The sequence below is a fragment of the Triticum aestivum genome, chromosome 7A, assembly GCF_018294505.1.
Source record: "Triticum aestivum cultivar Chinese Spring chromosome 7A, IWGSC CS RefSeq v2.1, whole genome shotgun sequence".
Lineage (NCBI taxonomy): Eukaryota > Viridiplantae > Streptophyta > Magnoliopsida > Poales > Poaceae > Triticum > Triticum aestivum.
Window position 1 is genome coordinate 521,956,416 of NC_057812.1, and position 23,371 is coordinate 521,979,786.

The 23,371-nt window shown below is 52.1% G+C and overlaps 1 protein-coding gene across 1 annotated transcript; it reads right to left on the minus strand.

Annotated features, from left to right (window-relative positions):
- Nucleotides 1–19,506: 19,506 nt before the first annotated feature.
- On the minus strand, nucleotides 19,507–21,687 carry LOC123151640 (berberine bridge enzyme-like Cyn d 4). Its single transcript, XM_044571323.1, has 2 exons — nucleotides 20,002–21,687; nucleotides 19,507–19,737 (listed from the first exon to the last, which is right to left on the minus strand). Exon 1 carries the CDS (start codon nucleotides 21,678–21,680, stop codon nucleotides 20,061–20,063), a length of 1,620 nt encoding a protein of 539 aa, XP_044427258.1. The 5' UTR covers nucleotides 21,681–21,687; the 3' UTR covers nucleotides 19,507–19,737; nucleotides 20,002–20,060.
- Nucleotides 21,688–23,371: the final 1,684 nt, after the last annotated feature.

Genomic DNA, 23,371 nt, shown 5'->3' on the forward strand with positions numbered 1-23,371 from the left:
AACAGATAGAGACAGAGAGACAGATCCAATCTCGGAGGGGCTCTCGCCCCTCCCATGCCATGGAGACGAAGGACCAGAGGGGAAACCCTTCTCCCATCTAGGGAGGAGGTCAAGGAAGGAGAAGATGGAGGGGGGCTCTCTCCCCCCGCTTCCGGTGGCGCCGGAGTGCCACCGGGGGCCATCATCATCACCGCAATCTTCACCAACAACTTCACCGCCATCATCACCAACTCTTCCCCCCTCTATGCAGCGGTGTAACCTCTCTCTTACCCGCTGTAATCTCTACTTAAACATGGTGCTGAACGCTATATATTATTTCCCAATGATGTATGGTTATCCTATGATGTTTGAGTAGATCCATTCTGTCCTATGGGCTATTTGATGATCAAGATTGGTTTGAGTTGCATGTTTTATTATTGGTGCTGTCCTATGGTGCTCTACGTGTCGCGCAAGCGTGAGGGATTCCCGTTGTACGGTGTTGCAATACGTTTATGATTCGCTTATAGTGGGTTGCGTGAGTGACTGAAACACAAACCCGAGTGTCGGTGTCAAAATCGGCGGATCTCAGGTAGGGGGTCCCGAACTGTGCGTCTAGGCCGGATGGTAACAGGAGGCAAGGGACACGAAGTTTTACCCAGGTTCGGGCCCTCTTGATGGAGGTAAAACCCTACGTCCTGCTTGATTAATATTGAATATATGGGTGTTACAAGAGTAGATCTACCACGAGACCAGAGAGGCTAAACCCTAGAAGCTAGCCTACAGTATGATTGTATGTTGTGATTGTTGTCCTATGGACTAAAACCCTCCGGTTTATATAGACACCGGAGAGGGTTAGGGTTACACAAGGTCGGTTACAAAGGAGGAGATATCCATATACGTATTGCCTAGCTTGCCTTCCACGCTAAATAGAGTCCCATCCGGACACGAGACGAAGTCTTCAATCTTGTATCTTCATAGTCTAACAGTCCGGCCAATGGAGATAGTTCGGCTGTCTGGAGACCCCCTAATCCAGGACTCCCTCAGTTTCCCCTGAACCAGGCTTCAATGACGACGAGTCCGGCACGCAGTTGTCTTCGGCATTGCAAGGTGGGTTCCTTCTCCGAATACATCACAGAAGAATTTGAATACGAGGATAGTGTCCGACCCTGCAAAATAAGTTCCACATTTCACCGTAGAGAGAATAATGTTTTCGCAGATCTAATCCGCTAGCTTGTTTTGGCAACATGACGTTACGTCATGGCCCGGTGATTATTCGAACCGTTTCTTTTAACCAGCCCCGCACATAACGCGAGGCAGTTTTTCGACACGTCTTGTCAAAGCAGAGATCGTGTCCCCTTATTACGGGATTCTCATCAATACGGGCGTGGGTAACCCAACCGCGCCATCAATTGCGGCGCTTGGGGGATAAGCGAGTTTTACCAGGCAAGTGGGGACGTTTAATTTTGTCCGCCCATATAAAGGGATAAGGATTCACCTTTCTATCCACGCCTTCTTCCTCCTCTGCTCATCCGCTCCCGCACACTCGAGCTCTAGCGCCCAAGTCCTCACTTCCATCTCAACCTTCTCCAACCATGTCCGGAGCGGGAGGCAAGTGGATGGTCTCCTCCGTCACGGAGGGAGACGTCAAGAAACTGAGGAGAGCCGGATACCTGCCCGACGACATCGCGCACCGGCTCCCAGATGAGGGACAGCTCATCCCCACCCCCGAGCCCCATGAGAGGGTGGTATTCCTCACCCATTTCCTCCGCGGACTGGGATTCCCTCTCCATCCCTTCGTCCGGGGGCTCATGTTTTATTACGGCCTGGATTTCCACGATCTGGCCCCGAACTTCATCCTCAACATCTCGGCGTTTATCGTCGTGTGCGAGGCCTTCCTCCGCATCAAGCCCCACTTCGGCTTATGGCTGAAGACCTTCAATGTCAAGCCGAAGGTAGTGAGCGGCCGCCAGGCGGAGTGCGGAGGCGCCATGGTGGGCAAGATGCCCAACATCACATGGCTCGAGGGCACCTTCATGGACACCATAAAGGGGTGGCAATCGGGGTGGTTCTATATCACCGAGCCGCGCGACCCCGCATGGGTAGCGGCCCCCGAGTTCCGATCTGGCATCCCCATGCGGCTCACCTCCTGGAAAGAGAAGGGCCTATCCTGGGGTAATTCAAAAGAGCTGACCGGACTCCAGTCATGTATTCAGAACATGGTGGACAAGAAGCTCAAGCTTGTCAACATAGTCCAGGTTATGCTCGTCCGCCGGATACTCCCGTGCCAACAACGGGAGTTTACCTTCTGGGAGTTCAATTCGGCGCAGCACCGAACTCTGAACAGGCTCTTCGACACGACTCATGAAGATGCCTGGAGGGTGCTGTTCAAGGGCGCCGCGGTCCCTCCTCCCATTACTGAGGATCGCAGATTCGGCGCGAAGCGCCAAGCCAGTGCGGTAAGCTGTTTTACCTTTTACAGGATACTTGTTTTCTACACAGATTGACTCTATGCGGGATCTAAATCCCCGTGCCATTAATAGGACTGGCAGAAAATGGCCGGACAGATCGACTGTCCGGCTCCCTTGCCTGAAGGCCCCGCAGACGCTCTTCTGACGAAGATGCTGACTCCGGCCCCTTATAAGGTGCCGGAGAAGACCAAGAAGGCCAAGGGAGATCGAAAGAGTTCCGACGCCAGGCATCATCGGGTTCACCGTCCGATGATTCTGCGGCGCACTCTTCCCCCGAAGACGAGGAAGAGGAAGAAGAGGCTCCCCCACCTACTGGGGGAGACAATAAAAGGAAGGCCGCCCCAACTGGGGAGGCCGGAGGGTCCAAGAAGGAAAGGACGCTCCTTCCGGACAGCTCCACCGTCGCCGACGAAAGTGAAGACGAGTGGTTGCCCAGGGGCAAGCCCCAGGGGAGATCGTAAGTATTCGGATACCAAAGTAACCCATAGGATTCCTTTGTCGCATTGCTTTCCCTAACGCCAAACTCCATTGCGCAGGCCGCCCCGAGCCAATATCGAGGTATCTTCGGGTGGCTCTTTGGGCGCATCGGACATGGATAGCGATCCAGTCCCGACCGCCACCTCCACTCATCCAGCCGACGACACCGAGGTACTATCTCAAGAGGCACCGGATCGAGGGGGACAGTCCCGGAGGCGCCTCAAGGCGACCTTCCGGACTCCGGGAGCCGAGGGGACAGGGTCCCCGAGAGCTCTGAGTTCGGCCCTCAGCCAAACACCGCGCCAGACCCTCCAATGGCTCCGAGCTCGGGTAGGCGGCCCCCTTCTGAGGGGGGTGAGATGCCTGCACCGGTGACCTCTGTCCATCCAGAGGCGCCAGACACTATGTTGCAAGCGCTTCGCAGCGCTTCCATCGAGGAGGAGCACCGCACTATCATGAGTGCGGTGATCCAGGAGGTTCAGTCCGCCAAGAGCGGATTGACTGAAGCCTGTACTAGCCTTCTAACAGGCTTCGAGGTAAGTGTTTTAAAATGTAGTAGAAATATTACCGCATAGACAGTAGCCCCTGATGCTTTGTTCGGTGTTCACAAGAAAAGCCGAACAGAGGATCAAATAATATCGCAGGAGTCTAATATAAGTATGTCAATATGCATATGCAGGCTTCGCTGCTGGCGTCCGCCGCACTAACTGCGGAGGTCGCCGTACTGAAGGAGGCCCTCGAGGGGTCCCAGAAAGAGCTCGGCCTTGCTAAGAGGCAGCTCGAGGAGAACAAGGGTAAGTAATACCCCGTCTATAGATGAGAAAAAGGACGCGATTGCTAAATGAGAGGATCATTGTATGTTTGCCAGGGGCCACGACCGAGGTGGCGACCCTGAAGCAAACGTTGTCCCAGGCCGAAGAGAAGGCGGCCCAGGAGCGCACCGAGCGAGAGAGGCACGAGGCTCGGGTGGGCGAGGTGCAGCAAGATCTCCAGGCTCTCGTGACGAAGCACGAGGCGTTGGAGCTTGACTTGAAGACGCGAGAGTCAGAGCTTGCCGCGGCCCGTGAGAGCGCGAAGAGTGCCAAGGCTGAGGCCCAGAAGGCCCTTCAGGAGATCGACGCAATGAAGAAGATAGCGGCGGGTAAGGCTTTCTATATGCAAAGCGAGCATGTAAATGTGAATTACCGATTACTTACCCGAATCCGGAGCTCTTCAGGAGCATTCGCAGATTTGCCCCGCAGTGTGTCCGATGCCACACAATTCTACTGGGCCAGGGATGGGAGCTCGACGGAGAAGCTGTTCTGGTCTCAGTATGCTGAGGCCGAACATTCGGTGCCATTGAGCGACCAGCTGAAGCAGATGGCCGAGCTACATAAGGCGACCGATCATGCCATGAAGGGATTCATAGTCCGGTTGTGGCCTGGCGATGCCCTTCCGAACAGCTTCTTCGGTCCTGGTGAGGCGGCTTGTGGATGCCTGCCCATGGCTGGAGGTCATCAAGCGATCCGTCTGCATTGAAGGTGCATGCCGGGCCTTCGCCCGTGTGAAAACGCAGTGGGTCAAGCTGGACGCCGTGAAGCTTATCAAGGAGGGGCCGCCGGAGGGCAAGGAGCACCGCCACCCCGAGATGTACTACGAGGGTGTTCTGCCGGGCGCCCGTCTTATCGCGGATGAGTGTTCACAAAATGTAATATTTGAATGAGACTTGCTCGTTTTGTATCCTGTGTGATGAAAACTTGTTTCATATGTGCTATGCAACGCTTGTGTGAATTTAAAATATTACCTTCTGTTTGGCTGTTTATCCAATCTGAGAGATGGCTAGTCCTCGGCTTCTGCCCCCATACCACGAGTGCTGGGGTGTTCGGGATAAACCTGAGCACTCTTGTTCCCATGTTTGGGTCCTTCGAGGGAGGTGCTCAGCACAACGAACAAGGCAACCGGACTAATAATGCTTTATCACTCTCACTTAGCCATAGAATTCTATAATTTTAAATTTCGGCGAAGCCCCTGGTATTCGGAAGGCCGAATTCGGGGCGCGATACACGCCTGTAGGCCGGACGGAGCCGGCCCTTCGCCCTAAGCGGCATAAGTCTTTAGGGACTCGAAAAACCTCGCCGAACAGCGACCAGTCTCTCTCCTTATCATGACAGTCAGTTTTAGCTTTCTCTACTGAGGTGCTCGGCCCGGCAGAACCGGGGCACAATCGCAGTAGTTCTCCTAGCGCTACCTTAGCCGATAGAGCGGAATGTAAGGTACCAAAACATAGGAGCCGGGCAAACCCAACATTTGACCAAAGACATGATTCGGAGCTGATGCATATAATGCTATAAGTTCGGGGTGCCGCACTTGTGAAAGTGTTCGGACTTTTCACACCATATTGTGGGTACGTAAGCCCCTGGTGCATTGGCCGTACCAGAGTGTACGGTTGCTAGGCGTCATTAATGAACACATAGATATGTATACATATAACAAAAATGCGATAATAGTCGTAATGTCATGCATTGTATATTAAAAATTGCATTAAAGCAGAGTGATACAGATAGTGTAATAAGCAAAAGAGTAGGACTATGTCCCTTCCAAGGGCGAGCTGAGGAATTATATGAAATCTGTAATCCACCTGGGAATTCCGTAGTTGTCGGCCTCCTTGGTTGCTGTATCATGTGTTCGGCAATAGAGCTGCCGGACAGTGTTTCCAGAGATTGAAGTCCTGAAAGAAAAAGAAAAATAACCAAACGGGAAGCCCCTGGTGCGGTTTAGGCCGCGTTTTGGGGCGTGCCATAGTTGTGCCCCCCTCCCCACCTATGCCCATGGTATTTTTAATGCGTAATTATGTACGCGCGGCACGAACAACGCCGTTGGGCTGGGATTGGGGTGGCCGCCGTATTGCTACGCGAGCTCAGATCGCGCCAGGCGGTCTGTTTGCCGATTGCCCCGAGCGCGCTTGAAGGTGTCTGGGCTTTGAAACGCTGAACTGGTAGATTGCCTTGAGAGGCTGCTTTGCGCTTCTGCTGCAAGGGCCGCGGTGTGCTCCTCTGTTCGGAGAGAGCGCTCTGTGTTTCCGTTGACTGTAATAACTCCGCGGGGTCCTGGCATCTTGAGCTTGAGGTATGCATAATGTGGCACCGCATTGAATCTAGCGAATGCGGTTCGTCCGAGCAGCGCGTGGTAACCACTGCGGAACGGGACTATATCGAAGATTAACTCTTCGCTTCGGAAGTTATCCGGGGATCCGAAGACCACTTCCAGTGTAATTGAGCCTGTGCAGTGGGCCTCTATGCCTGGAATGACGCCTTTAAAGGTCGTCTTTGTGGGTTTGATCCTTGAGGGGTCTATACCCATTTTGCGCACTGTGTCCTGATAAAGCAGGTTCAGGCTGCTGCCGCCGTCCATAAGGACTCGAGTGAGGTGAAATCCGTCGATGATTGGGTCTAGGACCAGTGCGGCGAATCCGCCGTGACGGATACTAGTGGGGTGGTCCATGCGATCGAAGGTGATCGGATAGGAGGACCAAGGGTTGAACTTTGGGGCGACTGGCTCCAACGCATATACGTCCCTGAGCGCACGCTTCCGCTCCCTCTTGGGGATGTGGGTTGCGTATATCATGTTCACCGTCCGCACTTGCGGGGGAAACCTCTTCTGTCCTCCAGTGTGCGGCTGCCGGGGTTCTTCCTCGTCATCGCTATGCGGCCCCTTGTCCTTGTTTTCGGCAATTAACTTGCCGGCCTGCTTGAACACCCAACAATCCCTGTTGGTGTGATTGGCTGGCTTGTCTGGGGTGCCGTGTATTTGACACGAGCGATCGAGTATACGGTCCAAGCTGGACGGACCCGGCGTACTTTGTTTGAATGGCTTTTTCCGCTGACCGGGTTTAGAGCCTTTGAATCCGGCATTGACTGCCGTATCCTCAGTACTTTCGCCGTTAATGCGGCGCTTATGCTTGTTGCGACGTGACCTGCTGTTGCCGTCCTTGGTATCTGAGGTACCATGGTTCTTTGATATGTTGTTACTGCGAGCCAACCAGCTGTCTTCTCCCGCACAAAAGCGGGTCATGAGCGTCGTGAGGGCTGCCATAGATTTCGGCTTTTCCTGACCAAGGTGCCGGGCTAGCCACTCGTCTCGGATGTTGTGCTTGAAAGCCGCTAAGGCCTCCGCATCCGGACAGTCGACGATTTGATTTTTCTTTGTAAGGAACCGAGTCCAGAATTGCCTGGCCGACTCTTCTGGCTGCTGAATTATGTGGCTCAAGTCATCGGCGTCTGGTGGTCGCACATAAGTGCCCTGAAAGTTGTCGAGGAATGCGGCTTCCAGATCTTCCCAACAGCTAATGGAGTTTGCTGGCAAACTATTAAGCCAGTGACACGCTGGTCCTTTGAGTTTTAGTGGGAGGTATTTGATGGCATGTAAGTCATCACCGCGGGCCATGTGGATGTGGAGGAGGAAGTCCTCAATCCATATTGCGGGATCTATTGTGCCGTCATATGATTCAATGTTTACAGGTTTGAAACCTTGAGGGAATTGATGTTCCATTACTTCGTCTGTGAAGCATAAGGGGTGTGCGGCGCCTCTGTATTGGGCTATATCGCGACGCAACTCGTATGGGTCCTGCCCGCTGTGTTCGGCCCGGCTGGATTTGCTTTTACTATATCCGGCGTGACGTTTACCGTCTCGTAGAGTGGTGCGCCCTCGTGATCCGTAGATCAATCTTGAATGCTTTGCTTTGTCCTCCAATATGTCTCGTAGGTCTGGCGTATCTCCCCATGCCTTTTTATTCGGATGGCGTTGGGGTGGAGGTTGAGCTTTTGGCTGGAATGCCTCTCTATCGCGGCCACAAGGTGGCCGATCAGCCATATCATACGCTTCTTCCTCCTGTCAGGGTAGTAACCTGCGCCTTGGGTAACTCTTGGAGGGACGGTCGAGTTTATATTCCTCGGCCGCGAGGACTTCAGTCCATTTGTCAGCTAGCAGGTCTTGATCAGCTTGAAGCTGTTGCTACTTTTTCTTCAGGCTATTTGCCGTGGCCATAAGCCTACACTTGAAGCACTCTTGTTCGACGGGATCCTTTGGTACGGCAAATTCATCGTCGCCGAGGCTTGCCTCGTCTTCAAAGGGGGGCATGTAATTGTCATCCTCCTCTCCGCCAGCCGCCCTCTCAGGAGTGCTGGCTCCTTCATCCTCCTGCTCTAAATCTTGCTGGAGGGGATTGTTGTTGTCTTCGGCACTATCCGGAGTGTTATTATCTCCTGTGCCGGTATCACCACTTTTGCTTTGGCGGGACTTAGAGCGGCGTCGCTGACGTTGGTGCTTGGGTTGCTTCTTCGAGGGGTCATCCTCCACTATCTCGTCGTCGTTGCCTTCATTGGGTGTATCCACCATGTATATGTCACAGGACGAGGTGGCTTTCCAGTGCCCTATAGGTGCTGGTTCATGTTCGTCTCCTACATCGTCGTCCATACCGTCGATGTCTTCGGAGTCGAAGTCGAGCATGTCGGTTAAATCATCGACAGTGGCTACAAAGTGGGTGGTGGGTGGGCGTCGAATTTCTTCGTTGTCCGCATCCCAATCCTATTGGCCATAATCCGGCCAGGGCTCTCCTGACAAAGAGAGAGACCTTAGTGAATTCAGGATGTCGCCGAAGGGCGAGTGCTGAAAGATATCCGCGGCGGTGAATTCCATGATCGGTGCCCAATCGGATTCGATTGGCCGGGGCACAGATGGTTCTGGGTCCGGAAGAGAGTCCGGCACCTTGGAGTCACGGGCCGTGCGGAGGATTATGCTAGTGTTTGGCTTGATCGCAGTCGAGACTGCAGCCCCTGAGGCGGTGTCTAACCACCCGTCCTCGATTGGCGCAGTTGGCTCCGACCTAAGGGTCGGAGTTGATGCGGGCGCGGCCTCTGGGGTACCGTCCGATGGCAGAGCTAGGTCATACCCATCATGACAGTGCGGCGCGCCCGGCTGTGGCTCGAATCCGTCGAAGATCAAGTCCCTACAGATGTTGGCCGTGTAATTCAAACTTCCAAACCTGACCTGATGGCCAGGGGTGTAGCTTTCAATCTGCTCCAGATGGCCAAGCGAATTAGCCCGCAGTGCAAAGCCGCCGAATACGAAGATCTATCCGGGGAGAAAAGTCTCACCCTGGACCGCATCGCTACCGATGATAGTGGGAGCCATCAAGCCTAACGGCGACGACATAGAGGAACTCTTAATGAAAGCACCAATGTCGGTGTCAAAATCGGCGGATCACGGGTAGGGGGTCCCGAACTGTGCGTCTAGGCCGGATGGTAACAGGAGGCAAGGGACACGAAGTTTTACCCAGGTTCGGGCCCTCTTGATGGAGGTAAAACCCTACGTCCTGCTTGATTAATATTGAAGATATGGGTGTTACAAGAGTAGATCTACTACGAGATCAGAGAGGCTAAACCCTAGAAGCTAGCCTACGGTATGGTTGTATGTTGTGATTGTTGTCCTACGGAATAAAACCCTCCGGTTTATATAGACACCGGAGAGGGTTAGGGTTACACAAGGTCGGTTACAAAGGAGGAGATATCCATATACGTATTGCCTAGCTTGCCTTCCACGCCAAGTAGAGTCCCATCCAGACACGAGACGAAGTCTTCAATCTTGTATCTTCATAGTCTAACAGTCCGGCCAATGGAGATAGTCCGGCTGTCCGGAGACCCCCTAACCCAGGACTCCCTCACCGAGTAAGGGGGTTGTTGCGTATGGGATAAAGAGGACTTGATGCTTTAATGATATGGTTGGGTTTTACCTTAATGATCTTTAGTAGTTGCGGATGCTTGCTAGAGTTCCAATCATAAGTGTATATGATCCAAGTAGAGAAAGTATGTTAGCTTATGCCTCTTCCTCATATAAAATTGCAATAATGATTACAGGTCTAGTTATCGATTGCCTAGGGAGAAATAACTTTCTCGTAACAAAAAGCTCTTTATTAAATCTAACTTAGTTGTGTCTTTAACTAAACAGCCCCTACTTTTTATTTACTTGCTCTTTATTATCTTGCAAACCTATCCAAAAACACCTACAAAATACTTCTAGTTTCATACTTGTTCTAGGTAAAGCGAACGTCAAGCGTGCGTAGAGTTGTATTGGTGGTCGATAGAACTTGAGAGAATATTTGTTCTACCTTTAGCTCCTCGTTGGGTTCGACACTCTTACTTATCGAAAACTATTGTGATCCCCTATACTTGTGGGTTATCATAATGTTGTTTGTATCCAGCCTATTTGTGATTTACGCCAAACTGGAGAGCAATCAACTTAAGTATTGTGTATCAATGCTTATGTGAAAACTTGATCAAGATTGAATTAGAAAAATGTTAGTGTTATTATTTTTGCTTCCAAAATAACTCCTCCACATGTAAAGCTTTTTTTCGTTCCTATATTTCTTATCAAACAGTTGCACATTTTGTTGGCGAGATTTTATTATTTATTTTTGTTTCCCCATTTTTAATTAAGGTTTCCCCTTGTAGTTTTATTCATCACCTTTTTCTTGTTTTCTTCCCTTACTCCTTTAACTCATTATTTCATGATCCTATTATGTATTCCATCATCATTACATAAAAGTATTTTATTTGCATTCTGTATGGGAATTCATTTTACTAGGTGTGAGTGCATCAAGTGCCACCCCTAGTTGGTTTTGGACTAATGTGTTTGTGAGATTCACAGGAGAACACAGGTAGAAGTCCCCTAAAAATGTATGAAGACATTGGTGGTTCGCAAAGACATTCGCATCGAAGATAATGACGTGTGAAAACATTCGCTTGAAGACAATGGAGTGCGAAGACATAGTTTCTTTTGTAGTTTCATTTTCTTCTTTCTTGAGTCATAGGAACCACCGGACTGTGAGCAGGGGTTCAAGTGAACAAAGTAAAAAAACTGACATGATGCTCAACCCAAATCCTATGTCTTCGAGTGAAGACAAATGAGAGAAAATCTTATCTAAGTTGGATAAGTCAGCTTTGCTTGTAGCCCAAATCAAGCTGCTGCGTGTGTTTGAAATCCGACCGTTGGACACGTGTTGGTTCCCCAATGGCCAAGGGCCATTTCAGACAAATCATGTCGGGTTTCCCCCTCGCAATAAATAGTCACCCCTTCCACCATAAATTGGTGGTTGCTCAGAGTTAGTGCATGACTTTTGTCGTTTGAGAGCAACCCACCTACGAAGCCTTCGAGAGAGAATCCTTGCAAGGACAAACCCAAAACACCCAGAGCTCAAAGAGTTTTTGGCATCACTAAAGTCTTTCTGTCCGCGTGATTTGAAGACTTATTACACTTGAAGATTGTGATCTTCCAGTCGGTTAGGCTCCTGTTCTGAGGATCCAAGAGTCATTGTGGATCGCCGGTGAACGAAGTCTGTGAAGGTTTGGAAGTCTACCTTGAAGACTTACCTGAGTGATTGGGCGAGGACTAAGTAACCTTAGCTAAAGGAGAATAAGGTGTAGACTTGGTCTTCTGAGTTCAGTCTCAGCCCCCGTAATACAGTTGTCACAGCAACTGAAACTGGTCTACCAAATTCTTGTCTTCGTCAAGCAACTGGTTCTATCACTTCACTCCTTACTTACTGTATAGCTTCGTGAAGTCATTGCTTGCCTACTCTGGTTGAATACTTTGCGTGAATACATTCACCCTGACTGCATATTTGGCTTCATATTGTCTTCCAATTCTGATCTGTATACCTAGCTGCTACTTTTCTTCGTGCATTGCCTGTATTGTACTCTGACTCTATTGCATGTCTAGTGTAGTTTATCTTCCGATGCGTTCTATTTAGTTGTTGTTTTAACTGTCTGTCTTCGAAGACATTGCCTGTCTTGAAGACTTTCATAGAAATCGCCTATTCACCCCCTCTAGTCGATAACTAGCACTTTCACTAGGGTTCACTCTGGATGGAACATGGTGGTTTAAAACTTTTATTGTAGCTGGAATGAACCGCAACCTCCTTTCTGCCTCAGTAAAAGAAGAGGAAATAGAAAAAAAACACTAGTAAAATAGGAAACGTATCGTGTCAACCAAAAAATCCGCCTTTAAACAAAGGCATGATAGTTGGATAAGGGCCATGTTTTGGGCGCTTTAGGCGCCCGTTATAGGTCTTTTCTAAAGTTCATGTTATTTTTTCAAAATTGATGATTTTTTCTAAATAAACGCATTAAGAAAATGATGAACATTTTTGAAAATCGACAATTTTTTAAAAATTGATGAACTTTTTTCAAATGCGACGAACTTTTTTCAAATTTGATGAATTTGTTTTTAAAATTCGATGAACATTTTCTCAAATTCGATGAACTTTTCTTAAATTTGATGAACTTTTTTGCAAAATCGATGATTTTTTTTTCAAATTCAATGAATTTTCTTTTCAAATCCAATGAACCTTTTTTCAAATTCCTGAATATTTTATGAAAATTTCATGCACGTTTTTTTACATATCACGATTTTTTTTATTTTTTTTAAGGTAAATTTTCTTTTTTTGTTAGTTAATTGTTGACCGGTCAACCGTGACCAGTCAGCAACAGGCAAATGATTCCACACAGACCAGCCAGCAAACACACCCCCGTTTTGGGTCGGGCCCAGGAGTGCGGCTGCGTGGGCACTGGATCCCCTAGTTGGCGCTAAAGGCGCTGATTTGGAGCTCCCCACGTGTCGCGCATGAGCGGAGCAATATGCCCAAATAGGTTATTTTGTCCAGCCCAGTTAGTAGTTTGGTTGCGCACGGTAATTAGTTCACACATACACCATACAAAGTTCTAAAAAGCATACACGATACAAAGTATACATGACACGAATGATAAGTAAAATCGTGGTTTCTTTCTACGAAATGGAACCGGGGGTGAGCCCCTTTCCATAAAAAAGAAATGATAAGTAAAAAAAAGATTGTACGCACATCTCAGGGGCACAATCTCGAACATAGTCGGTCCCCAGAAAGCAATCAGTGGAATTTTTACTGATCACCAGAATATACTTGAAGAGGGCACAAGCTCAATCATTTATTCACTACGAAGAAAAAGTAGTGAGAAATTATATAGATAAGTAGCATAAGGAAGCGGGGAAAACCGCCTATGCGCGATCCTTATTTTCTACTAGTTGGGTGTGTGAAATGCCAACCACACACTAAATCTCCACAGCTAATTCAGATTATTTTGAGAGGCGGTCAATCCAAAGTACAAATGTCACATCCATAGATCCTCTAATGCAACTGCCTCATGAAAGATTGTTGGATCTTTGGAGTGCCCTTTGTACCCTGCAAGATAATTCTTCCATGCCGAGTGCATCCAATCAATTGATCCAAGCATTCCAGGTCATACTTATTTCACTCAAACCGAAAAGCCTCTATGTGTCTTCTTCATTGGGCGCCCTCAAGTACTGCACCCCATAGATCTCAATCATGGCTTATATGTATATTCGAACGGCCTTCAGGATTGAATCTCCCCCAATGCGAAAATAGTAATCAATGGCGTCAGCCGAACAACCATAGGCAAGCACTCGAACAACGGTGACACACTTGATCAATGGTCTCACACTTATCTGCCCCAATGCACTCATCCTTGGTGTAAACCATTCATCATGCTTCTCCCCAACTCTTGCTATGGCGGGGAAGAGACTTCATGCATCTGAAGCCTCCGAAGAAAATACTTCTCCAGATAGGTTGCATTGGGGTTGAAATAATCCTTCATAAGCTTCTCATGGCCCGCTGCTTTACCTCGATTGATGTACGTACAAGCAGTTGAATTGTGATCCAAGTCTCTGTCTCTGTAAGTCCCCGTTAATGATCACAACAATGGACATTTAAAAAATCTTCATCTCCATCTTCCTTCTCATCCGACGAAGAGTTGTCGAAGACCATCAGGCTCAACCTCTTCATCTATGCTATGCAATATTCTAGGTTGAATTTGATTGCAAAAGTAGCAAAAGATAATTGAAATAGTTAAAACATACCTAAAGAATTCGTTGAACCTTTTGCAGATGGAGGAGGTGAGATCCTCGACCAGCAGCGTTGAGCCAAAGACGAAGCTAGGGATGGACGGCGGGCGGGGTGGTAGACGGCGGGCCTCAAATCGAACTCCCCGGCCGACAAAAAATCTCGTCGGCTGCTAGGAAAGATCGTGTTCTTTCTACGATAACGACACGACCTAGCTCCTTGGCGGGCACTGTACATCATCTCCGTAGTCTAGTGGCTTCATTTTAGAAAAAAAAGCTTCTCCGGTGTTTTTCGGGCAACGGGATTGAGACATTGGCGGTGGAGATACAGGTTGAGTCCGGCGATGGTGGTGACCAACGGCGAATTGAAGTGGTTAGGAACGCGGTAGAGGCCGTGGAGTGTTGGCGGGCTGGCGGCGAAGGTTGTGGGTGGCCACCGAAGGTAACACCATGGTCAATGCTGCGTGGGCGGGGAAGAGGGATGACATGTGGGGAGGGGGACAAAATTTATCCTAAAAAGTGGCACAGGTCGAGTATATGTTCGGCCAAGCCGAGGCTTTAACTTTTGCCTTTAATGATTTTAGGAGTTAAGCAAGATAAGGGTTTAGCTAGGTCCGGTTTTACTTTTCAAAATGAAAACTATAATGAAGTAATGCCCTTCGGGAATCTCTAGCACCGATCTACAAATTTGCCCCGACATCCGTGCAGGGACAGGGGGGACCAGTCCATAGACACTAATGCCGGAGTCGGCCCTCCAATGCCCCGCGCATAAATTTCAAGCCGGGTTTCAACTAACCGAACAAAATTCATGTCAACATAGAGGATTTTCATATAAACAAGGCGAAACTCATTACATTTCAAACACTTTCATTACATTTCGAACATTTCAAAAAAAAGAGGCGACCATAAACCTATCCTACGATGGCGACTGTCATCCACTTCCTTTGTATTCCGCATCACCGACCACATCCTCCATTTTTCATGTCCATAAACGGCGGCGGGGTTCAAGACCCTGAAGTGGAGGTGCAGATTCCGACAAGAAAGAGTAGAACATGGGATATGGATCGACCCACATGGGATACAATGCCATATCGCCTCCCATGCCCTACTCATCCTCGTATGAGTTCGCAGCCTGTCCGTCGCTGGTGCTGGTGAACGTGAGGTCGATGATGCACGTGGACGGTCCGCCACTGTTAACCTGCCATACACGCTCCCGAAAGTTGGACGATGATGGTAGTAGGCATAGCTAGAGGCATTCTCATCCTCAACCACCAGTGCTTGTGCGGTCGCGTTCGCTTCTGGCTATGTCGGCACTGCATTGAGAGCGACGTGCTAAGCACACGCATCCTTGTAGAGCGCCCGTTGCTCCGCAACGGAGTTTTGATTTGTTGCGGCCATGGGGTTCAAAGACTCCTCGCTTGCACGCTCGTCATAAATTGGGCCCTCCGCTAGCCGTTACTGCTTGAGGAGGAGCAAGCTGTACCTTTTCTCCTCCTGCGCCCGTCGGAACACCGACATAGGAGCCGGCGCAGGATGCTCCTCATCCGCCATGGCGACATCGTAGTGCGCCTGCGCGTACTCCATGGTAAAGCCCCCACGCACCAATGCGGGCTACGGCGCTATGTCATCGGACCCCGACTGCATTGTCAGGTCGACGTCGGACACCTCTGGGGAGCTAGCCGGCATGCCGGCTTCGATCTGCCTAGCACGACGGCTCTACCAGGTGGCCGCAAGGGCGGCCAGCTCGTGCTTCATCTCCGTTGATAGACTATCCCACTCGCAGTCATGGTATATGTGGTGCAAGGAAGAAGAATGGAGCGATGTGATGTGGTGTAGAGTTTAGCCGGATGTGGCTGCCTTTAAATAGTCGATTGTAGTGAGGCCAAGCGCCCGGGTGCATCAATGCACGGTGCCGGAGTTGGTTCCTTGACCGACGAGCCTGCTTAATGGCGGCATACGAACGGAGGGCATTGAACAGACATGGTAGGTATCCGCCCCGTCTCTTACATCATACATCTCTCTGGCATTGAACGGACGTGGTAGGTATCCGCCCCGTCTCTTACATCATGCATCTCTCTGACATTGAACAAACGAGGACACCCGGAACGCAGCGTGTGCGGTGTTCTTGGCCACCATGTCGCTTCAATGCCGGCAAAGTGAGAGGTCGCGTCCGCTTTACGCCGGCATCAATGCAGAGCGGCAGCTCTACAGCGGCATGAATGCAAGCAGCTGACGCCGGGCGGGTAGCGCGCGGGTGCGAGGGAGGTTTTTTTTGGTTGGTCAGGTTAGTCCGACGCGGGCCTGGCTACCGTGTGAACACCCACAAAGCCCCCTAATTTGTCTTTGGTTTGTGGGAAATATATGTTCGAACTGCCCAGGGAACCGATACAGAACCACGTTGAATGACACAACACGTTCAGATCGCGTAGTCTGGCCTTTATGCAGACAGTTTGAGGGTTAGCCCACCAAAACCTATAAAGTAACTAATTCACGTATAGATGACATGAAATGACAATGTACGCACATCTCACGCGTGCAGAGGTTGACTGTCTGTCCGACCGAGACTTGGCTTGTGTCGAGGTGATGGGAGTCACCGGCGTCGAGGTCGTAAATATACATTCCTGTACAAAGAACTACTTAAGATATCTAGTTGACATACCTTAGAGGTTCGCCCGCGTCGTCCTCCCCCTAGGGCGACTCGGGCGGCCAGAAACCTAGCCGCCGCCGCTGCAAACTCCCTCCTTCCCTCCCTCCGCCGCCGCCGGAAGAAGACGCCGGGCTAAGCCCGGCGGCCGACGGCGGTGGCGGGGGATCTCCTCTCTCGCTCGTCTCCGGGGTGGGGCGGACCCCAAGACATGTGGTGGCGCGACCGATCTGGGATCTGTGGCGCGGCGGATGGGTGCTCGGATCTCGGGATTCGTCATCTGGCACCAGCTGCGAGTCGGGGAGACATAGTCGCTGGTGAAAACCGAGCCGACAGCGGGCGATGGTGGCATTCCACATCGTTACCTTGATGAAGGCATCGTCATGTGACTACCGTCGACCCACTCGTATTGCTCCGGGGGAAACCCTAGGATCTGGTGTTCCAGGCCGGACGATGGCGGCACTGCGGTGTCGTTTCTCTCTTGGGAGCGTCGTTTTGTGGAGCAGCGCTGGAATCCAGAGGCAGGAGGTGGAGCGGCTTCGTCTTGCACGAAGCTTCGGTGGAGATGTCAAGTCATGCCTGACCGACAGGTGCTACGCTTGGTCATGCCTGGTCGGTAGGTGCTACGCATGAAAGATCCTCCAAAGGCTTCAAGCTGTGTCGGCTGGTGGTATGTGACATCATGGCGCTGAGGTGTATCAGTGGCGACCGCGACGTGTACAGCTGTTTGCGTGCAGGGAGGAGGTGTCGTTGGGCGCCGTGGTGGCGTCGACGATAGCTGGACCGAGCAAGGTTGATGCATCAGTACAGTTCCGAAGATGGAGCGGTGGCAGTTGGTGGCGGTGGCCTCTGAGAGCACGCCGGACCAGTGTGTGCCCCAGACCCGGCAAGTGGCTAGGTTGGGGTCTCAGGTCTTAGATGTTAGGCTTGGCTGCGATGTCTGTTTGGTATTAGGCCCAGGCTATCTGCGTCCCTTCATCAACTGGATAGGTGTAGCGACAGTTTGTTGCTTAGACGATGGCTTTAGTCTTACTGTTCTATGACTTTATAAAGTCTTGTGAGAATAATTAATAAAGTGACCGTATGCATCGCCCAGATGCAAAGGCCGAGGGTTATCCTTCTTTTCTAAAAAAGAATATCTGAGGCCGGGGGTTATCCTTCTTTTCTAAAAAAATATCTAGCTGAGGAATGGTTAGTAACTCAGTGGCAAGGACGCGGTGGAGTTATCTTGCATATTGGGTTCAACTTTTGTCGGAGTAAATTTTTGCGATCTCATCCGGATGAGATTATTCTATAAAAATATGTTCTGGGTACATGTATTTTATTTTTTATTAATACATCTAGATATCCAATTATCTTCATTAATTAGTTATATGTTGTAGTCATAAGCATTCCATATCGAATTCATCATCCATATCAATATGGGCAGCCCTCGGCCGAAACTTTCGGCCGGTCTGTTTCCCATCGTACGATTAAGACTAATGGAACGGTCTGATGGGAGTCGTCTTCCTCCTCCGTCCCTATCACGCAACAGAAAAAACAAATCTCGCATCTCATGCCATGCCGTCCACCCGTCCTCCCCTGGCCATCACTCTCGCCGCAGCTTAGTGCTCGCTGCCCCTCGCCCTCGCCCTTGAAGCTCGCCGCCCTCGCCCTCGCCATTTGTGGCCGTGGTCGTCGAGCTCCGACGAGGGTACATGATCATCACTGTGGTAGCATAAAAAAGAACCGGCTGCAGCAATCCTGGGCGCCATGGTCACCCCGTGGTCGCCCCCTCATCGCACCACCGCACGCTAGTGCAAAAATGATGGCCGGTGATAGCTTTCCCCACTGCCGGTTGCAACAAAAATTACAGCCCATTATGGCCGACCACACTTCATCATCTCCTGGGTTGTAGCAAAACTAGGTGTCGGTGCGAGCTTTCCCTATTGCCCATTGCAGCAAAAAAGGTGTGTCGTCGTCAGCAACGCTCGCCGTCGTCTGGTTGCAGCAAACCGGATCGCAGGTGGTAGCTTTCCTGGTGCCGGTTGAAGCAAATTGCAGAGCCGGTTGTAGCTTCAGCACCGGTGGCCATTACCTCTATTCCTCACCGGTTGCAGCTTCTCATTAGCCGGTTCCACCAAATTCCGCTGGTGGTCACAACTTTCTTGGCCGTCGGTTGCAGCACCATCGCGTCCATCACCGTGGACGACCGCATCGCTTGCATTCGTCGGCCATGGCGTCGTTCGCGCTCACCATGCGTCGTCTTCCAATGCCTATGCAACACCACCACCGCCATCTGCTCACGCCATGCCCTGCCATCGCCCTACAACATCACGACGTCCCCCCCGCCATGGATAAAAAATGCTCACCAGGAGCAGCGACAACGCGTGGTGATGGGGGATTATACAGAAAAAGGAGATCGGGAGGAAGGGAGAGAGGAGGAAGAGATAAGGTGGGGATAAATATTGTGTGGGTCCCGCGACGCATGTCCTCTTTCCTGTGTACTACGAGCTAGCGCGTGTGAGTTGCGAGCGAGGCGTGACCGGCCCAATTTTCAGCCGGCGTGCCGTCCGTAAACGTTTACCTATCAATATTTCTATAAACTCTCCGCGGCACATCCATATCAAATTTAATCTATCTAGCTACACACGCGCGCGCACACACACGCACACACGCGCGCACACACACACAATTTTTTAATAAAGAAAACAATATAATAAAAATTATAAATTATACATTAACACAAACAAACACGCGCGCGCACACACACATACACACACACCCTCTCCATCGATCATCATTCCGATTGCATCGACAAGCATATATCCTATCAATATAAATAATTATCATAATTTATATATCAAGTTTTGCATCCATGCATATATAAATTTTTTTATAACAATCTATATATTAGCATTGGTCCAAACCCTAATAATTATTGCTAACATATCTGATATATATAGATCCATGAATATCATCCACATATAATAACTTTAACATATATAGCTAGCTATTTGGATCCACATGAATATTATTCATAAAAACATATAGAAAAAGAGAAAAAAACAGTGGAGCTTGCTCATTGGGACATGTGAGGTCGGCCACGGTCAGGGCGGGATCATGATCATGGATGGCGCTCTTGGCCGACGAACCGCTTCAATGCCGACGCAGTGAGAGGTCGCGTCTGTTCTGGGCCGGCGTCAATATTTGTGCCATGCTCTTTTAGGGTTTGGTGCTCGGCTGACACTTGTATGAACTGAATACCTGTGAAACATTTGTTCCGTGCTCTTTAGGGTTTGGTGCTCGGTTTACACTTGTATAAACCCCATACCCATGAAATATCCGGACACTAGGCAACTTTATGATTTTACTGTAGTGCGGTCCCAGAAAACATCCAATAGAAATTTTAATGATCACATGAATAAACTCGAAGAGGGCACAAGCTCCATCATTTATTCACTACGAAGCAAATGCAGTGAGCAGGGTACATAGAGAAGTAAAAAAAAAATGCCTATGCGCGACCCTTACCTACTAGTTGGTCATGTGAAACGGCAACCACGCACTAATTCTCCGTGCAAGGTCCTCGATCAGTACTTCTCGACCAGCGGCGGGATGCTCTGCTCGTTCCTGAAGTAGTCCTGAGGATCCACCTTGCCCTTGGTAATGGCGAGCCTTTGGAAGTTGCCCTTGAAGTACTTCTCGCCCCAGACCTTGCCGCTGCTGTAGGTTGAGATGTCGTTCACCACCTCGTTCCTGCCGAGGTCGATGTCCCTGTAGTTGGCGTACGCCTGCCTGGGGTTTTTGCTCACATACGGCTCCATGAAATTGTACATGTCCTTGCTCCATTGCAGCGGCGGGCCGCCGGCTGCCTCGGCGAACCAGTAGTTGACGTACTGGATGTTGAAGAGAACGCCCTGGCGGTGAGGGAACGGCGTCGCCGCTTCGGGGGTGGCGCTGATGGTGGCGCCGTAGGGGTCCATGATCATGATCCCCGCGCCGGGCTTCGCGAGCCAGCCAAAGATCTGCTCCCACACGGGCTTGGGGAAGGGCTGTAACACGTAGTCCGACTTGTATTCCGCGAAGGGCTTGAAGGTGTTGTTCCGGTTGAGGAGGTCGTCCAGGCCTGCCTCTTTGCCGAGGTGGATGAAGGGGACGGACTTGATCCAGGGCATCTCGTTGCAGTGATAGGGGTTCATGCCAAGCTCGGGGAATTTGCTGCTCATCAGCGGCAACAGGGTTTTGCAGGTGCCCAGGTACAAGGCCTCGAACGTCGCGGTGTTCCCAGCAGCGATGACGCGGATCATGAGGTCGCCGGGAAGGGCCGGCCCGACCAGTTGCCATTTGTTGACGAGGTCTACGGCGCCTTGTTGCACTGTCTTGGGGATCTTGAACACGGTCACGGTGGGAGGCACCGGCAGGAGCTTCACCTGCCACGAGACGACGATGCCGAAGCTCTCTCCGCCGCCGCCCCTAACGGCCCAGAAGTGGTCCGCGCTCATGGAGCTCTTGTCGAGCAGCTTGCCGTCGGGGTCGACCACCTTGACGTCAATGACGTTCTCGGCGGCGATGCCGTACTTGCGCAGCAGCATGCCGAAGCCGCCGCCTGCGAAGTTGCCGCCAACGCCGATGGACGGGCAGACGCCGGCCGGGAACGCGAGCACGGGGCTGTTCTTCGCGATGGCGTAGTAGAGCTCGCCGAGCTGCGCGCCGGATTCGACCCACGCCGTGCGGGCGTAGCCGTCGACCACCACTGCCCGCATCTTGTTGAGGTCCACGACGGCGAACTTCTCGGGTTTCTCGGACCGGTACGACAGGCCCTCGTAGTCGTGGCCGCCGCTCCGCACGCGGAGGCGGACGCTGTGCCGGCGTCCGCACACCACCGCGGACTGGATGTGGGAGGCGTTGGTGGGGGTGATGATGTAGAGCGGCTGGACGTTCTGCGGCGTCGACCACCGCGAGTTCCTGATGGTCTGCGTCAGGACGGTGGGGTAGTCAGGCGAGCTCTTGGCATAGAGGAGGCGAGCCGGTATCTCCTTCATGAGGCATCCGAGGAAGTCCTCCTTGGCCGGCACCGGCGCGTAGGAGGCGGCGGCCTGGCAGGACAAGGCGCAGAAGAGGAGCACCTGCACGAAGGCCCTACAGTTCGCCATTGTAGGCGGTAGAGCTTGGAATGTCTGTGGTGTGTTGTGTGACTGTGTGAACATCATCGCAAGGACAAGGCGGTGAACTTATATAGGAGGCCTCGGACGCGCACCTCTCGTCCCCCCTGATCCTACAAGCGCGCGCGGATCCATGGGTGAGCTATAACCAAGCTCACCTAAATGTGGAAGGTTTAGCTGAGTCAAGGTCTCCGTTTCTACAGGCCAGTGCGCGATGCGGTGATCGCGCGTCGCAAATTGGAGGGAGCACAGAATCAAAATACTGATGGCTCCTCCTTCCTTTCTCCCTCCCCTCCCTTCCCCTCCTTCTCCTCCTCGCCTCGGCAGATCTGCTCCTCGCCCTTCCCCGGTGGCCGGCGTCCGGTCGCCCTCACCTTCATGCGTAGCTCCCCTCCCCCTATCCTCTCCTGTTTCCCCGCAGGTGGATCTCTCCCCTTCTCTCTCTTCGCTGCCGGTTCTTGGATCTCGTTTTTGGGCGCTGCTGTCGGATGAGGAAGATTCGCGGTCTCTACCTTCCTCCCCCGGTGGTGCGGTGACCTGCTCTGGGGAGGTGGGGGTCACCTGCGCCGCCCCTCGCCCTCGTAAGTTTGCCCCCGGGGGTCGGGGCCGGCAGTTGGGGGTGCCTCCGTCGGCCGACGGCTGGCTCCGGGTCTCGCGACGTCGGCGTAGATCTGGTAAGCTTGCGTTCGCGTCCCCTGCGCTTGGTGTCTTGGGTCGTGCTCCTGATGGGGAGCTTGGAGGCTCTCCATCTCCCTTTCCGTCTCCGGCGGCGGGGGCTCCGTCGCCGGCGGCGGCGGCGGTGGGGCCGCTGGTCGCTACGTGTACCCTAGATCCAGATCCCTGTGTAGTGGCCGCCGGTTCGCGGGCCTTCTCCCCGTGTGGGCCTGCTGGGCCTGTTGGGGCGGTGCTGGCTAGTGGGCCTCCCCTCCCCCCTCCCTCTCTTCGGTTATCGATTCCCCCCCGCTTGTTTCTCTTGGCCCAGTTGGGTCCCCCGCCCGGTTACCGGCTCCCCGTCCCTCTCCGGCCCATTTGGCGAGTCGGGCCCAGGGGGCACGGCTCGCTTGGGCTATATGTGGATCCCTCACGGCTCGGTATCCCTCCTGCTAGGGTTTCCTGCTTCTGCCGCCGACTTGCTCCGCTATCGTCCTCCCATCCGTCGCATCATCAGATCCCCCCCACCTACACCCCTCCTTCTTCCTTTTGCTGCGGTGATCTCCATGGACAAGTCTAGGGGTTCCTCTTGCGAGGCGCTTTCTGGTAGCAAGCGGCGCCGCGAGGACTCCCCCGCCTCCGCGTTGGATTTGGAGCTTGAGGCCTCGCTATGCTCCAGGCTGGAGTCGGAGCATGCGGCACGCGAGCAGGCGGCTCATGCCCGCGAGGCCTGGGCTTCGGGTCCGGAGCGGGAGCAGCACCCGGTGAAGGAGGGGGTGACTGGATCTGGCCTGCATGGCTCTGGGTCTGGTCCCTCTCCTTCCCCGGTGTTGGATCCGTGGGAGGCGGCGGTGGCTTCTGGCGGTGGGGTGTCTTCGTCCTCGGCTTCCCTCCCGGCTCCGGGTGTTGGGCGTGGCCCGTCGGCCCCGTCCCGGCCCCTACCTCCCCCTCCTCCTCGCTCTTTTGGGGCCGGACCTGGCTTTCGTCCGCCGCCAGATCCTTCGCGGGGCCGGCGCGTCGGCCGCCTGGTCTGGCTCCTGGGGATGGGATCCTTCCTCCTCCCCCGTCACAGCAACAATCCCGCCCCT

Excerpts from the sequence above, each read along its gene's own strand:
- LOC123151640 (XM_044571323.1), bottom strand. The coding sequence starts at position 21,680 with ATGATGTTCACACAGTCACACAACACACCACAGACATTCCAAGCTCTA.